Source organism: Asparagus officinalis, chromosome 1, assembly GCF_001876935.1.
Source record: "Asparagus officinalis chromosome 1, Aspof.V1, whole genome shotgun sequence".
NCBI lineage: Eukaryota > Viridiplantae > Streptophyta > Magnoliopsida > Asparagales > Asparagaceae > Asparagus > Asparagus officinalis.
The window spans coordinates 5,562,471-5,579,769 of NC_033794.1; the positions used below are offsets into that span (position 1 = coordinate 5,562,471).

General features: G+C 36.9%; 2 protein-coding genes across 2 annotated transcripts in view; both read left to right on the forward strand.

The window, feature by feature from the left end:
- Positions 1-12,474, forward strand: part of LOC109846976 (methyltransferase-like protein 1) — a 23,166-nt gene extending 10,692 nt beyond the window's left edge. Inside the window, exons 2-7 of the mRNA XM_020416220.1 lie at positions 4,555-7,157; positions 7,296-7,379; positions 8,060-8,164; positions 8,297-8,405; positions 9,036-9,187; positions 11,905-12,474. Of these exons, the coding sequence (XP_020271809.1) occupies positions 4,638-7,157; positions 7,296-7,379; positions 8,060-8,164; positions 8,297-8,405; positions 9,036-9,187; positions 11,905-12,321 (3,387 nt within the window). The 5' untranslated portion in view covers positions 4,555-4,637 and the 3' untranslated portion in view covers positions 12,322-12,474. The remainder of the gene's footprint in view (positions 1-4,554; positions 7,158-7,295; positions 7,380-8,059; positions 8,165-8,296; positions 8,406-9,035; positions 9,188-11,904) is intronic.
- On the forward strand, positions 13,919-16,601 carry LOC109846994 (40S ribosomal protein S24-1-like). Its single transcript, XM_020416236.1, has 5 exons — positions 13,919-14,094; positions 14,181-14,222; positions 14,777-14,947; positions 16,052-16,138; positions 16,233-16,601. Exons 1-5 carry the CDS (start codon positions 14,017-14,019, stop codon positions 16,272-16,274), a joined length of 420 nt encoding a protein of 139 aa, XP_020271825.1. The 5' UTR covers positions 13,919-14,016; the 3' UTR covers positions 16,275-16,601.

The following is a 17,299-nucleotide window of genomic DNA, read 5'->3' on the forward strand; positions in this document are numbered from 1 at the left end:
ATGATTTATCAACACTCTGTAGAGTTTCTCAGAGATTCTTGGACCATCATGAGCTTTATCTGACCAAGTATATGCCCAATGTGGTGAAGATCAAAAACACTAGAATCCATAAAGAAAGATTGAAGTTCAGTAAGGTTGCTTCTAGTAATTTATCTACCTCTCAACCTCTCATCCACGTGTGCAAAGCAATTAAACCCACCCATGAGAACTTACAAAGACTGAATTTGTGATGCTAATCTTCTGAGATCCCTCCACATCTGAGTTCTCAAACCCTGTGAATTAAATGCATAACGAAAGTGACAAAATACACCTAATATCCCTGCTGACAATCAACTAAGCTATGAATTAGCTGGTTTGTAATCAATAAACATTGGAGATGAATTTGAGTATTATCCCACGCCACAAAGATCCTGCCAGTGCGCATCTTAAGCAAAGCTATGGAGACAGTTCCATCTATGAACAATATTATTGATAACATTTTGAGATTTTCTTGCATCCAACTTAGTTTCAAACAGAGCAAACATGGCCAAATTATTCTTACTAATAAAGTTCCTGACCTCCTTTTGTTTAGAGGGATCATTTAGACCCCTAATATTCCAACACCCAATAGGATTCATCCTGGATTTTAAGGGCGAGTGCATCTTTTTTTTCACTTTGAACAATTGTACTAAAGGACTTGCTAGAGCTGCCTCTAGGCCTACCAGGCCTCCTCTTCACTTGAGCACCAGATTTAGGTTGACTAGCCTGGAGAGTTGAAAGGAAGCTTTTGATATTAAAATATGATTTTTATATAAAAAGACTTATAAATATGTCTGAGCTTTATTCTATTATACATTTTTATTAGCACATATATTTTAAGAAATTAAAACCTGTGGAAAAGCAACTTATCCTTCTATTTGAGAACAAATTAAATTAAGAATTCTCTATTAGCCTGCAAGTTAAAATATGTAGTAGATTATAATTTTATAGAAATAATTATGTATAGCATGAAATCTCAAGAACGAAAGAAAATATGTTGTTACTCGACAATTTTTTTTTTTGTAAAACGTAGTGTAAAACTTGTATAAATGTTGGAAATATGTAATGTGCATCAAGATGAGAAACTTAATAAGACAAGCGATAGGTAATTGCTTTCATATTTGATTGTACACTTAAAACTCCCTGGCCATACAATCCCATTGTCTAAAGTTCTTGTAACTTTATGAAAATAGAAGAATGTATTTAATAGATTAAGATATAGAAGTAATAGAATAAGTTGCAGTCACTACAACATTATTAGGAGTGGAAATGAACCAAATAATTAATAAATTGTTTTCTTATTATTCGTCTAGATATTTGATCATATTCGATTCAGTAGTTCATCTACTATATTCTTATCTTAAACAGAAGCCTAATAACTATTCCAATGAACAATAGATCATATGTGGACCAATGGGTCTCTAATCAAGTTTTTCCACCTCAACATAATTTTGTTTTTCTTTTTAGAAACCACCCAAATAAAACAATCCTCTTATCCCCTAAAACAACCGTTTTCCTTATCCCATATAAAATAACCGCCTGATTCTGGAGAAAAAAATGAAATATCTTCTCAAGTTTTTTCACAAGAGAGAACTATTAGATAAATCTTCAAATTCAATCTTGATTCTTCAGTTATTTTACTTCATTTATTTTTTTTGACAAATCTTTAATTCATTTTTCTAATGGGATTGATCTTCTAAATTGGGTAAATCTTCAAACTCAATTTTGTTTCTTCAATATTTATTATTTCTTTCTCTTTTTTGACATATCTTTTATTCATTCACCTAATAGGATTGATCTTCTGAATTTGGTAAATCTTCACAGTCAATCTTGCTTCTTCTATTTTCTCTCTCTTTTTTGACAGATCTTTTATTCATTCTAGTTTCTGGATTGCTATTCAAATCTTTGTATTTTTTTATTTCTTTCTCTTGTTTGACATATCTTTTATTCATTTATCTAATGGGATTGATCTTCTGAATTATGTAAATCTTCAAACTTACTCTTGCTTCATCTATTTTTTTATTTTATACTTAAAACATGTTTTCTGTTCATTTTGTTTCAGAATTATTATTTAAATCTTTGTAACTATTATCAAATTTTTTAATAGAATTTTAATTTCGGACCTATGTAAGTTGACTTCCCAAATAATTGTAATTGTGGTGAACTTTGTCACAATTAATTCACAAATTTAATTCATTGCCATAATTAATTCATATTTGGAATTGCAGTGTACTTTGTAGTTGGAAATAGTTATCGCAGCATCCTACGAGAAAACTATGTAATTATAATTATTTGTGTTATGCTTACAATTATTTAGGGAGTCTTTGAAACATACATTTAAAGAAATAATAATCTATTAGTAATCCTATTTCAATATTAAACTGCATCTGAATATAAAACATCCATTCTTGATAGAAAAAACATCTTATAAACCACAAAAACAATAAGTAAGATGTCTTTAGAAAAGGGGAGGTTAACTTTGTTTGATTAGATTAGTATTGGTTTTGATACCGATTGGTTCAGATAGTCTAATGATTTTTATTTTCTATATTAATTACTTTGCAAGTTAGACTGCATTCTTATTGGTTTAATAAACACCGATGTTAAAATCATGTACCAAATCATTTTTAACATTAATTTAAAAAGTATTTCAAATTTTTTTACTTATTAGTATTTTCTTCCTTTAAATGCTCATAATGTATATTTATTGACTTTATCATGAATACTTGATAAATTGAATGCCATATAGATATAAAAAGCCCATGTTTACCGTATTAAACCTGCTAATAAATCCACCAATATAGCCCATTATAAAATTTCATTGCAAGCCCAAATCAAGCCTGACGCTTTAGTATAAATAGATGCCTTTGCCTCAGCCTGTGACGGTTTTAACCGTTGCACTATCTTGGCACCAAGAAGAAAAGGGAATGGTTTTGGACTGCACTCCTCGAATTGTCCCCATAGACCTATAATGTGTAGGGGTGGAAGCAAACCGAATCTGATCGAAGATCTATACATTCGAATTCGGTTTGCTCAATCATATTCGTGTTGAATGGGTAGAAGAGCATTTAAATTCAATTCGGGTAACATAAAGTCATTTGGTAAATATTCAAGAATATTTGTGAGCACGTGGTTGAGGCACTTTCCTCTTTAATCAAAGGTTAAGGGTCTGATCCCTTTGTTAGGTATTATTTTATTTTAATTTTTTTCAACATTATGCATAATTAGTTAATGATTATTATGGTATGTCACTAGTAAAATTATTTGACTGTATATCTAAAAGTTATTAAGTTGTATATGTATAAATGGTAATATTTATTATATCATATAACATAAGAAGTTGGTATAATGTAATAATATTTTTGAAAAAAAAACCTCTGATTATAAATTTCACATCTACATGAATTCATTTTTCTAGAAAACTTGTTTTAGCAACTTATGGGTATAATCTAACTTAAAATTAGATTAAGAATTTATTTCTAATAGATATTTCACAATTATATATGTCGATGTGATTAATATCTCAAGTGCAACTTTACGGGATATTAAAATCCAAATCCTAGTCCTAAACCAATAGCACATTAAATTCATATCCAAATTCTCGTACACCTTAAATTCGAATCCAAATTCCAAATTCCAAATCATAAAGCTAAACCAATAACACCTTAAATTTTAATCCAAACCCTAGTCCGAAATGAATAACACCCTAAATTGATATCCAAGACAAAATCCAAGTCTGAATCAACAATCCTCAAAAAATAACCCCCTAAGGAAAAAGATGAACAGAAGGAAAAAGAAGCCGCTATAAGTGTGCAATGGAAATCTTGAAACTTGAACGGTTTATATGAAAGTAACCTATTTTCTAATTCGCTATAGGAAAAAGAGTAACAAAATGGATACTGGGTTGGTATCGCGCACATCATCGTCTTCAGAGGCCTTTTCAGTTTTCTTCTAGGGCACGATAGAGCGAAAACTCTAACCCTAATTTTTACCGTAATTGAGATCTGGTAAGCCTATACGAACACCTCTCGTGTTTTTTCTTCCCATATTCTTTCCTATACCCTGTTTGCACTCTATAACAATACTTCTCAATGTTGATTCATGATTTAAAAATTTATAAATTATCACTTATTTGCTTACTGTTTTGATATTGAGGGTTCTTGTTACCGATTGACTCCTCAGTTTGTTTTTTATCCCAAAAAAATTGCTTCTTTCTGCTTTTAAGCAGGTGATCTTTTCCCTGCTTTGTTGGTTTTAGTGGTTTATATTAGATCTCTCTGAAAATATGATATTATCTATGCTTTTGTAAAACTAGGTCTAGATCTGTTTTATTCCTAGTTCTAGTTAGGTTTCGTCTAACAATTGTAGAATTAATCTATTTTGAGACATTTGGTTCTATAGCTTGCTTGTTTCCGGTAGGGTTTTCATCGAGCCTTTATTGCTGTTGTTATGAGATGTTTTGGTGAAATTTTTTTCTCTGCATTTTAATATATCTGGTCCCCCCCCCCCCCCCCCCCCCCCATTTGATGGTTTCAGGTCGATTTTAATCTGAAGGTGCATCAAAAACTCCTTGTTTTTATATTTTTAGAAGTCTATCAGTATTCGTGTTATTTTGTACAATGGAGGTTTCTGAATCTAGTTGGAGTCGGAGTAATAAGAGGGATGTTGAGGATGGAACAGAGGCTAGAGAAAGTAGTAGGATTGAAGATGATGAAGGTTGGGATGGTTCAGATAAGAGGAAGCACCGTTCGAGTAAGTCCCATAAACACAATAGTAGTCAAGAAGAAGTTGAAGAACAAGATAGTGGAAGAAGAAAGAGCTCTGGGGATCGGGGAGGAATCAGAAAGAAGTCAGGTAGCTCAAGCCGTGTTGGCAGCGGAGATGAAGATGACTATGATTCAAGGAGGGAGTCGTGGTCCAAGATTCCAAGGAGGAGCCTTGATGAGAAAGGTGAGAGGAGAGCAAGCGAAGGTTATCGTGAGAGAGACTTAGATAGCAGTCGGAGGAATAGAGATGAAGAGCCTGAGTTGAACTCTTTGAGGAAATCGATCATAAAGCCTTCCGTTGGTCAAGAAACATCTCAGGGAAAATCTCAGGGAAAATCAGGAAGTAAAGTGGAGAGTTCTCATGAGAGGGATGTTGAGAAGGGACGCGATCTTGAAACAAAGTATCCTGATGGCAAGGAGAGTGGTAGAGAGAAGGATTATGGATGGCATGAACAGGAAAGGAATCCAGCAAGGAGAAGGGTGGATGAGGTAGGAACTGGCAGGAGAGCCGAGGAAATTAACTATGGCGATAGAAAAGCTTCTGATCATTATAAGCACGGGAATAATAGAGAAAGAGCAATTGATCCTAGAAATGAATCTGCTGAAGAGAGAAGTAGGGCTGTGGATTCAAGCAGAGAGAAAAGTGGTCGGAGGGAAGATAAAAGAGGCAATGATGAGAGGAGTCGTGGCCGCTCAGATGCCCAAGCTGAAGACCTGAGGACAGGTACCACACTAGAGGAAGCTAGAGATGATAAACAAAGAAAGGCCAGAGGGAGATCAGAGGATTTAGAGCCCACTGCCCATCGGTACAGTTCCAAGGCCCATGGGGAGAAAACTGAGAAGCATCGACGGGATGAGATAGATAGCAGGGGCGGGAGGGAAATCACGCATGCCAAGAGGTCCAGATCACCAGAAAGAAGTGGGAGGTACCACAGAGAGTCGGATGTTCATGAAAGGGGCCTTTCAGAGTCTGATACTGAGAGAAATATTGGTAGCAAAGGTAAAGAAAGGGACAAGGAGAACTACAGAGATGATAGACCACCAAAAGGAAAAGACAGCTGGGAAGGTTCAAAAGAGCATTGGAGGAGAAGTCACTCCCGGAAAGATGCTGGAGATGGAGATAACTATGAGTTCGATCATGCCAAGGAATGGCATGACAAAGATAGGATGGTAGCTGATAAGCTTTATGGTCGGTCTGCTTATAGAAAAGATAATAGAGTTCGTACTGAAGGCTTGAAGGCATCATCAAACTCTGGAACTAAACATGATAATTCTGACTCCATAGAGATCAAGCCGAACCTAAACTTTGATTTTGGCAGAGAGAAGTCAGTCTCCACACTGCCTGAAGAAGAATGGGGATATTCCCAGGATGACAGTTTAACTATGGATCATGGATCTGGGAGGGCTCCTCTTGATTCGCCAGCTGGAAGAGGAAGGGGTCAGAAGGGGTCAGGACAGAGTATGAGTGGGGGTGTGCATCCTCCAGCTAATAACCACGGATCAGGTTCTTTCGGCAGGGTTCATCAACAAGGGCAAAAGGGAGGCAGACCCTCAAGAGGAAGAGGGAGACCACCTAGTAGAGACTCTCAGCGAGCTGGACTTCCGCTACCAATGATGCCTCCACCATTTAGTCATCTCAACTTACCGCCTGGACCAATGCAACCCGGTGGGCCCAATTTGGCCCATTCCCCAGGGCCATCAATTCCTCCCAATGTGTTCATCCCGTCGTTTACTGGACCTCTTGTTTGGCCAGGTCCTAGAGGTGTTGACATGAGCATGCTCGCTGTTCCTCCCAATCTGCCCCCAATGCCTCCTACTGGGCCTGGCGGTCCAAGATTTGGGCCCAACGTTGGGAATGGTCCTAACCATCCCTTGTTCTTCAATCAACAAGGGCCTGGAAGAGGAGCTCCCCCTAACCTACCAGGTCCTCTGTTCAATCCGGTTGGGCCAATTGGTCGTGATACAGCTAATGACAAACCTCCCACTGGTTGGGGTCAGACGAGGAGCAGTGGGCCATCTGGTAAAGCTCCTTCAAGAGGAGAACAAAATGACTACTCGCAGAATTTTGTGGACACAGGTATGAGACCTCAAAACTTCATTAGGGAGCTGGAGCTCACCAGTGTTGTGGAGGACTATCCAAAGCTGAGGGAACTTATTCAGAGGAAAGATGAGATTGTTGCTAAAGCAGCTTCTCCACCCATGTACTATAAGTGTGACTTAAAGGACCATGTTCTATCTCCTGACTTCTTCGGCACCAAGTTTGATGTAATTCTCGTGGATCCTCCTTGGGAGGAATATGTTCACCGAGCTCCTGGTGTTACTGATCATCTAGAATACTGGACGTTTGAAGAGATACAGAATCTTAAGATTGAGGTTTGTTTCTGTTTTTGCATCATCTTTCTTGTCCATCATCCTTTTCTCCTGTTATCCTTTCTTCTACAAGATATTATCTTATATCAATGGTCTAACTTGGATTTCAAACTTCACAATGCTCAAATTTCATGTTCTCAGGCAATTGCTGACACTCCGTCATTTATCTTCCTTTGGGTCGGTGATGGTGTGGGATTGGAACAGGGTCGACAATGTTTGAAGAAGGTGGGTTTCCTGGTTTTTTCTTCTCAGTTGCTGTTGTTGTGTAGCTTTCTTACTTATTGGCTGTCTTCATGGAAATTGGAACTCCTTAGAAAAGTACTTTCAAGATGCTTGTTGGAAAATGATTCAGGTTGGATTAGGGTTTATGTCCACAAAGCACTCAAAATAGTATAAAGTAAGAACATGAACATTTTCAGGTGTTGATATGTAATCTGTTCCCAATTGGTTTCTCAAGCTAGCATATATGATTCCTGTTGCCCAGTAAGGCCGGCCTTGGTGGTAAAGGATGGAGTTGGGTTGTGGGGATTCCCGGGCTTGATTCCAAGCTGTACAACCTTTGTTCCCAAAATAAATTGTACTAAAATAAAAAAATTCTTATTTAATTTCTCCAGTATTAGCTTTCAAGCTAATCAAGCAAATGAAAACAGTATTTTTCCTTTTGCATGGCAACATTATATTTTCACCTCGTCTGTTTATATGATTCATTAAAGCTAGTTATAGTTTTATGATGCATCGCCGTAGAGATATTGCACTCCGGCAATTATGACAGTCATCTCATAGGGCATGGTTCTGTAAAGTGTAGGCCGAACCATAATTATTTCAATTGTTATATTTCTACTATTGGAAGATAACTCTTACTTTATATATTTATTTTTTACATATGAACTTTGCTTGTCATACAGTGGGGTTTCCGAAGATGTGAGGATATATGTTGGGTGAAAACCAATAAGAAAAATGCAACACCAGGCTTACGTCATGATTCACACACATTGTTTCAACATTCAAAGGTATTATGCTTATGTGCACTACCTCTATTAATCTGCTCCAGCTTATTGTACGCTCTTCTTTGTGCTTCCAGTTTATTTTTTTAAAATCGCACTGTACTTAAATACCAATTCTTGAAATGCCATTTTGATTAGGAGCATTGCTTGATGGGCATAAAGGGAACTGTTCGTCGCAGTACGGATGGACACATCATACATGCCAATATAGACACAGACATAATCATAGCCGAAGAACCTACTGATGGTTAGTACTTTGTTTTTATTTTATATTTTATAACTGTAATACCCATATTTCTGGTATATGCTTACATGTTGAAGTCTGTAGTGAAATTTCCATCATTGTTTCATCAACCATGGGTGGATCTTTTGAACATTATTCTTATCATTTGATGATTTGAACTGAACTATAGTTTATCACATATGCAGTTCAGTCCCTCTGGGTTACTATTTGTAAATTCAACCTACTGATAGTTTCTGTTAACCCCCTACTTTGCTTGCTAGTTTTGTCTTTTGATGTGCATGGTTTGGTAATGGCATCACTTTTACTGGTTTAGTAATCTAAAAAAAAAAATTCTGAATTAAATAAAAGAAAAGAGTCCCGGATTGATGATTTGAAGATATGGCAAAGATTCAGTCCACTATGTAGCAAACATGCACTTCAGTTGTGCAATAATCTGAATTAAAAATTATAAAGCATCTTTTGTTAACCTGAGGGTTTAAGGTACATATGCTTCCAAGGATGTTTTACCCTAGCCAACAGCATTCAAACTTTGATCTCCATGCCTCTAGTTAGAAATCTTTTATTGCCTTAAGCATTTTTTTCCTATATGGCCTATCCGTTGTAGTAGTATCACATTATCATTCCGAATTACAGGTTCAACAAAGAAGCCCGATGATATGTATCGGATAATCGAGCATTTTGCCCTTGGAAGGAGGAGGCTTGAACTGTTTGGGGAGGACCATAACATACGCTCAGGTTGGCTAACTGTTGGGAAAGGATTATCTTCCTCAAATTTCAATGCTGAGGTAAGGGAATTTCTTCGTGGTATAAAACAATCAATTTAGTTCACATTTTAATTATTAGTTAACAAAATAAGCTACTCTTTTTGGGAGGATAAGTAGAATTTGTTGGGGTGGATATGTACAAATGTGAACACAGAGGTAAAGAAAGGATCGCGACATGCTATCTTATGTCTATAGTCTATTACACATATTATTTAATGATTAACAGCAAGGTAGACTCTTTGTTTCATTTATTTTTGTAATGGACCACAGTGACCATTGTATCTCAGTAACTTTCAGCTTGGTTGAAAGCCAAGAAGAGGTCCCTGAGTCAGTATCACATTCACACTGTACCAGTAATAGTAGTAGGCGTGCCATAGTTTTCTCTCTTTTTGTCAGTAAAGCTTAATCCTTCACCTTTCAATCCTTAATTATTAAATTTTAACAATTTAACAACTTCCAAAAGCTAATATTAATTGAAGAAGTCGTTAATGATTCATAGAAATGATAAATTTGGGTTATTCAAGGTTTAAATTCGCAAAGGAAGCCAAATGGCGAATTGCCTAATATGACAGAAATTAGCCATATAAGTCAGACTACTTTAATGAAATATGAAAACTAGTATCCTCGTTCAACAAAGGTGGAGAAATCAAACTTGGCAAGGGCGGAGATATCGAACTTGGCTAAGTACATATAAAACTTTAAGAACACACCACATTACTAAAAGTTTTACTTTGACTCTAAATTTCCATTACTATGCGGTTTTGTTCTGGAATCCATCTATGTTATAAATCATATATATTGACCTAAAGCTACATCAACTTAAAAAAAATTGTTTTATTGATCTTCCGCCCTGCAAATGTTTGGAATTCTTCTTGCCATATGCTAGAAGGGTTATCATAATTTTGTAATCAATCTATCAAAGTCTTGTCACTTTAAAGTACAGCTTCAGATAACTTTTTTCTCATAAGTGGGCAAGCATTATCTAGTTTACAAAAATCATAATTTATAGTAACATCTGCTGCAGATCTGTTATCCTTCAAAACATATGAAATGAAATATTTTAGTTGGTGTTTCACCAAATGTCCGGAAAAGGTTCTTTAAACTATGCAGAGTGGTATATTTTGATTCTGGTGAAAGTAATAAATTTGTAGGCCAGCTATCTGCATCAACTATGAAACACGTCTTTTATGAGGAAAATCTACTTGTGAATTATTGTTCCAACACTACAAGGTAAATAGGAGAAAGAAGTTGTTCTTTCAGGATGTCGTAATTGCACTCCCGCATTTAAAGAGTAAAACACTTTGTTGTATGTTGATTATCTAAGAAAAGGTCACTTTATAGAAAGTGTGCATGGTTCAGGAGTCATGACCCTTGTCTACATGCGTATATCAACTGACCCTTAACATAGCGAACTATGGACAAGAAAGGGGGATTGCCATACTTACAATAGGTCTAACTGGTAGGAGCGAATTCCTTATTGATGCAGCCTAAAGTTATGAAGCAAAGTAGAACTTAGAGATGACGGAAGAAAACTTCTGCTGTTAACGAGCTGTAGTGAGGACTAGTTTTATGGTTGAGGAAGCTACAAATACCTTTACAATTGGCATAAGTGGCTGCCTCCATATTGGCATCCTCTTCATCATCATTAATGAACACATGATCTGAATACAGCATCTGAGTACGTGTCAATCCTACTTGGTATCTCAATCTTGTTTGTAACATCATCAATTCTTGAAAATACAGTGTCAAGGCAGCAGCTAGTAAGGAGAAGAAGAAGACTTCTCTCCATTCTGTTTTCGATAATCTCTTTCCAACATTATCCATGGGATACAATAACCCAGTGACACTACTGTTAGCGGATTGTTTCTAATGGCTTCTGATGGAACTTGCTTAGATTTTTGCAAAATGTCCCAAGTTGAGGGCGCAACACATCAAAAAAAAAAAAAGAAAGAAAGAAAGAAAGAAATCTGCTTACAATTATGCTGCCATTATTTCATAATTCCTATAACATTGCTATAGCTATTTGGAGCTATCCTCTGGTGAGACCTGATCACGTGCGTGCCATGATCTGCTAAACAACGGATCAATGACAGGTTTGGAGATACTGTTCCATAATGATCGTGGTAGAAGGTGTCCAGGACTCTTTAGAATTCAAAAAGCATTTCTAAATACTTGTCACAATTGTTGACCTTTGAATTGGATGTCAATTTTGATAAACCTGAAAATATAGCAAGGTCAAAGTCACAATAGTAACTTAGCAACAGAGACCACTGAAACTAAGCGATGCCCAAAAAACATGAGCAACATTGGGAACATATTAAAATTGATAGTAGGGGTAAGATTTGCGTCTGAGCCAACATGATTCACATCCATGTTGCAACCGACATGGAGACCAATCAACGTTGACATAAGACATATGGGCTGCAAATTCTTAAAAATACGCATGATGAGTGTTACACTTGTTCAGCATGTGTCTTGAAATGCATGACATCACGAGAAGCTTTGGCGGTGCATACATTCTCATTCTCCAATTCTGAAATCCAACATTTGTACCCAAAAGAAAGTAAAAGAGAAAACAGAAAAAGAAAAGAAAAGAAAGAAAACTCTTGGGAATCGGAGTAGCTTTCCTTTTCAGGATAAGCCACTTCATTAAACATCAATTTTCTCCTTTCAAATTTAACCCTACTGGCTAAATTTGATGATTGCTACTGTTTTGAATCTTTACTAAACCTGTGCAGGCCTATATCCGGAACTTTTCAGATAAAGATGGAAAAGTTTGGCAGGGGGGAGGTGGTCGAAATCCACCACCTGAAGCTCCTCATCTTGTACTGACGACCCCTGAGATTGAGGGTCTGCGACCGAAATCACCTCCAGCAAAGAGCCAACAACAGCAGTCCATGTCCTTGATCACCCCGGGGAGCTCCAACAGCCGGAGGGTTTCTGGAAACTCCCCTCAGAATCCAAGTGCTGCATCTTTCCCGGGCATGAACCAGGAGCCCTCGGGTCTTGATCCTCCGAACTCTTGGGTTTCCCCGATGGCGTCTGATGACAAGTTTTATGATGGTTACGGGTTCAATCCAGCTTGTGCCGGCCAAGTTGTTGGAGATCATATCGAGTTCGATCCTCATCGGATGTTAAACATGAATATGATGTGATTGAACTTTTGAGCATGGTTATCCTTCCTGGTTCCCCTCCTTTTTGGTATTATTATTATCATTATTAAATATATGTTTGAATGTGGGAAGGTCGCCATGCTTTTGTATCAAGTTTCTCATTATATCAGATGGCAATTGGTTTATTTCTTATTATTCTGGACGCAACTAATAAGATGCTGTAGGTTTTGATTTTGATTATTAGGTGAGAACAAATAGAACTGGCATTAGCATTTTAGATTTAAATTGGTATTCGAATGTGTTAATTGCGTAGAAATTCTAGAACTACACGGATCACTTGGGCTAATGGTACGAGGGGTTTGTACGCAGTTAATATTTTTCAAATCCATGGTGTTCTCGGCATATACTGCAAAGAAAAATACTCAAGTGGGACCAGCGAGCCAAATATGAGATAAGGAGAGGTTAAAGAGACCATCGTGAAATATAAATCGGATGCATAATTTTGTTAATACAAATTTACCCATAGAAAATTAAAGCAAAACACAATTGAAATTTATATATGATCATCTAAGATGGGGCATATATAAATTTATCCAAATGTTTATTTATTTTAAAATAAATTTAAAAGTTATTTATACAGAGTTTTATTTATTTATTTTGGATATGTGAGAAACTTGGTGAGGCAGGAGGATCCTCGAGCCAATGTTCGAGTTTGAATCTCCCACCCTTACCAATGAACCATGGGTAAACTGGATCTTCCATATCCGGCCTAGTCACTAGGTTAGTAAGACACTTAAGGGACATGAGAGGCAAGCCTCGAACCCGGGCCTTTGTCCTCAAAAGTTCGTGCCTTTGCCACCGACCGACATGCGGGGTATGCGGAAGTTGTAAGGAGAAATGCTTCGCGGAGTATCGATTACTTCCGAACGAAAATGATGAACACGATGTGATGTGAAGGCAGAGAAGAAATTGGTTAACAATTAGATATATAAAATGGATATGAAGTTTGATTTAGTAAGGCTATTATTACCGAAGTTAATTAGATTGTGCCATCTGAACTCTATTTTTTCTTTTCTGAAGTACCGAACCGGTTGGCTTATGGCCTGTTTGGATGAAGAGTAGGGGGGAAGAGAAATGTAATTTTAATCTTGTTTGAGAGTTGCATTTAGAGGATAAAGGACGGGAATGAAGGGGAAATTTGTGCCAAAATGTTACACCCCAAATTAGAGGGTAATGAAGGGGAAGGAAAGGAAGGGGAATTTTTTCCCTTGCTTTTCTTCAGTGAACTCCCAAACATACCATTACTATATATATATATATCATCTGTTGTACCTTTTATGTATTGGCCTCTAATTGCTATCTTGTAATCAAATGGAAGGCAGTTCCTAGAAATATATTTACTACTTTATGATTTATGATATTGATTTTAGTTAAAAGTAAATATATTTGTGCAAACATCGCTAAATACGAACAATGAACAGACGCAGCCCAAACGGGAAGTTGGGATGGCATTATTGTTGAATCTTGTGGGTTCGGATCCGTCCGGGTCGACCCGTTATTACCGGCCAAATTGCGAGTTCCCGGTCGTGGATTCAGCCCACTGGGCTTTCCCCCTCATAGCCCAACACTATTTATACCCAGCAACAAAATCGAAATCTAGGGTTTGGGTTTTCGTCATCGCCTCTCTCGCTCTCCTCTTTGCTTCTCCTCGCTCGCTGGGATCGAGAAGTACTAATCATGGTGGCGGAGAAGACCGTAGTACAGATCAGAACGAGGAAGTTCATGACGAATCGCCTCCTCTCTCGAAAGCAATTCGTAAGATCTCTCTCAAAAACCCTAACACTCTTCGAGCTTCCTCCTCCAAAACCCTAGTTTTTAGGATCTCCGTTCTGTTGTTTCAGGTCATCGACGTGCTGCATCCTGGGCGTGCCAATGTCTCCAAGGTTAGGTCTTTTTATTTTGTTTTGTTTATAAACCCAAAACAGTCATCCTGAGTTATTTTAAACCCGGCTACTGTTATAATTAGCTTATATTTGCGTCTAAGTTGCTGTATTTTGTGCATCGCTAGCTGTAGTTAGGTTTAAAAACTGTTTAGTGTGGGTATGTTGGGTAAAAGAAACATTTTGGATTGGGTGTGTTTAAAAATAAGTCAGGATTAAACTTTGGACTTGTGGGCAGAAAATTGCTTGGTCCTTTTATCACTTTGATCTGGATTAAATAGATATGATTTGTTATGTTAATTTGATTTTAAGGGTATTATTTAGAAATGCGAAGATTTGGGGCGTAACATAAAGTTAATAAAAAATTTAGAAATATGAATTCTTAAAGGGTGTCATGTAGATTTGTGAATGCTAATTACAAGTATGAATATATGGGGGCCTGATATATAATTAAGGAAAAATAACGGTCGAATATGACGAGATTTAGCATTTCGATCTGAATCAAATGGATTTAATGTAATTTTTTATTTTCGGTCTGTGTGTTGATTTGATTGTAGGCTGAGTTGAAGGAGAAGCTAGCGGAGTCATATAGCGTGAAGGACCCAAACTCAATCTTTGTGTTCAAGTTCAGAACTGCATTTGGAGGAGGGAAGTCTACTGGCTTTGGTCTAATTTATGACTCAGTTGAGAGTGCGAAGAAGTTTGAGCCCAAGTATCGTCTCATTAGGGTATATCTCAGTCTTCAATTTTTTCCCCTCTGCTTTGATATGTTATTATTTACCTTTGTATTTTTCGTTTTGTTCTTACTACATCTGTGCTCCTTGTGCTTTGCTTGTGGTCAATATGGGTAAGTGGTATAATGATGTTGCTTTGCCTACATATCTCATTGTATTTACCATCGGGCTCATTATACGATTGGGAATTTTGTTCAGTATCAGCTTTTCTTAAAAGCCCAACCACTCAAGTGCTTACATAGGTGCAGAATATTTGGCCGTGTTATTCTCCCAAGTGTAAAAGTTTACAGCTATTTGTTGAGCTGGTGTTTTCCTGAAAGGAAATTTATGAGGCACAACCTAGAAAAAAAGAGCATTGTTTGAAGTGTTTTATAAATATATCTGTTCGGGAAGCATAGATGCTTTATTTTTCAGCTTTTGGCACTTTTGAGATAATATTTTACTCCCTTCTACCTGATGTGCAAAATCATAGCTATGACCTTCTACTTGCAAAATAAACTATTTGCTCGTGGTTGTGGTCCAGTATAGTTGCTTTGTAGGCTACTGTGATATATTTACCTGGATAGCTGTTTTAGATGTTTCCTAGTTTGCTTTCATATTGGTTTATAATAAATGCCTCCTCAATATTAAGATTCAAGAGGGACACTGTTTAACCCTATGCAAAGGCTTAAGTAAATCTAATTATCAAAATTATTATGTTCACATTGTGGATACGAAAGGGTAAAAAGCAATGAAATATGGCCCAAATTTGTTTTGTTAAAGAGTTTGCAAATGAAGAAAATATATGAAGTAATTATCCAAGAAGAAAAGGATAGGAGGAATTGATGTTTTCAAGATTTTTTTTGCAGTATCTTTTACATCTCAATTTGGTTGCTGGATACCAGGACATATAGAAATTGTTGAAAATTGGTAATACACCTTGATTATTCTTTCTGGAGGAGCTCCTAGATTTGTTTGATGTAGACGCTATAGAGTAACCTTAGGAACCAATCACAGAATGTTGCACTTCGATGCTTTAAACTTTTTAAAGCATCAATACAATCTCTTTATGTTTGAAACAAGATAGTTTGTAATTGGTACATGTTCATATTTTTTCAGAATGGACTCGCTACCAAGGTTGAGAAATCAAGGAAGCAGATGAAAGAAAGGAAGAACAGAGCAAAGAAAATCCGCGGAGTTAAGAAGGTGGATGGACGTTCTTAATCTATTTGCCCGAAATTAAAATAAGTTTACACTTCCTTTTCTTTTGACTGACCTTGCTCTTTTGTAAAATACTCAGACAAAAGCTGGCGATGCTGCCAAGGGTGGAAAGAAGAAGTGAAGTACTCTTTGCTTGCTGCTGTGCTGCGTCTTCTCTTTTATCTGGTTTTGTTTTGGTTCAGTAGATGAGATCCTTCTATTTGTTTTAGTTTGGTTCGGTAGATGAGAATGTCTTATCAAATGTTTAGAGTCGTTAATAGTATAATTTGGAACAACTCGTGACTTGTTGATCAAGGCGAAGTTTTGATTTCAGTCTTTTTATTATGAGTTTGTTGATGAGAGCCCTTTGGTCAAGGGTAATATTTTTATGGGTTTACGGCGTATGGAGTGCCTGTAGTTCTATTGTTATGAATGTGCTCCGTGAATGAAATTTTTTGACTATTTAATAGTCAGAGAAAGTAAATTGTTCTCTGACAAATATATAGCCCTGAGGGTGAAATGGTCAAAAATTTCCCTAATCCATGATTAGTATGACTGCTGCGGCTAACCTGTGATTAGCCCTGTCTGTATTTGCTTGCGCTCAGCTTCTATTATGATTTTGCTAAGATTTTTGTTGATATGTTGCTCCTTATAAAATCTGGGGATTAGTGTTGCGCTGTTGGCTGTGACAATATGACCATGGGTTACTTGGTTTCTTTACTTATCAAGCAGTTTATTTAGAATTAGCACATCTCCCTGTAATCACCCGAAGGCATCGAGAGCGCGCAGCTTTTCTCTCACGAGTTCTAAGCACAAATTCAGCCGGTCATCCGCAGTTGTATGTCGATCTTTTCATGCTTGTGATGTGTGGTGCTCGGATCAATATTTTTCAGGATTTTAACTTTTCTCACTTGTATTTTTATTTAGGTTGGCATGAATGTTGTCATTAAGGATACTGATTCTATTATATTTGTCAATAAAATTGAGTGATTAATCTTTGCGTTTTGAGGGAAAATGCTAGAGGCACACTCCCAATCACACCCCAACCACACTCATCTCTCACTATAGTGCACTGGAGCCCACATGAGAATTAAAAAAAAACTCACATGAGAATTTTAAAAAAATTCTCATGTGGGTCCCAGTGCACTGGGAGTGTGGTTGAGGGTG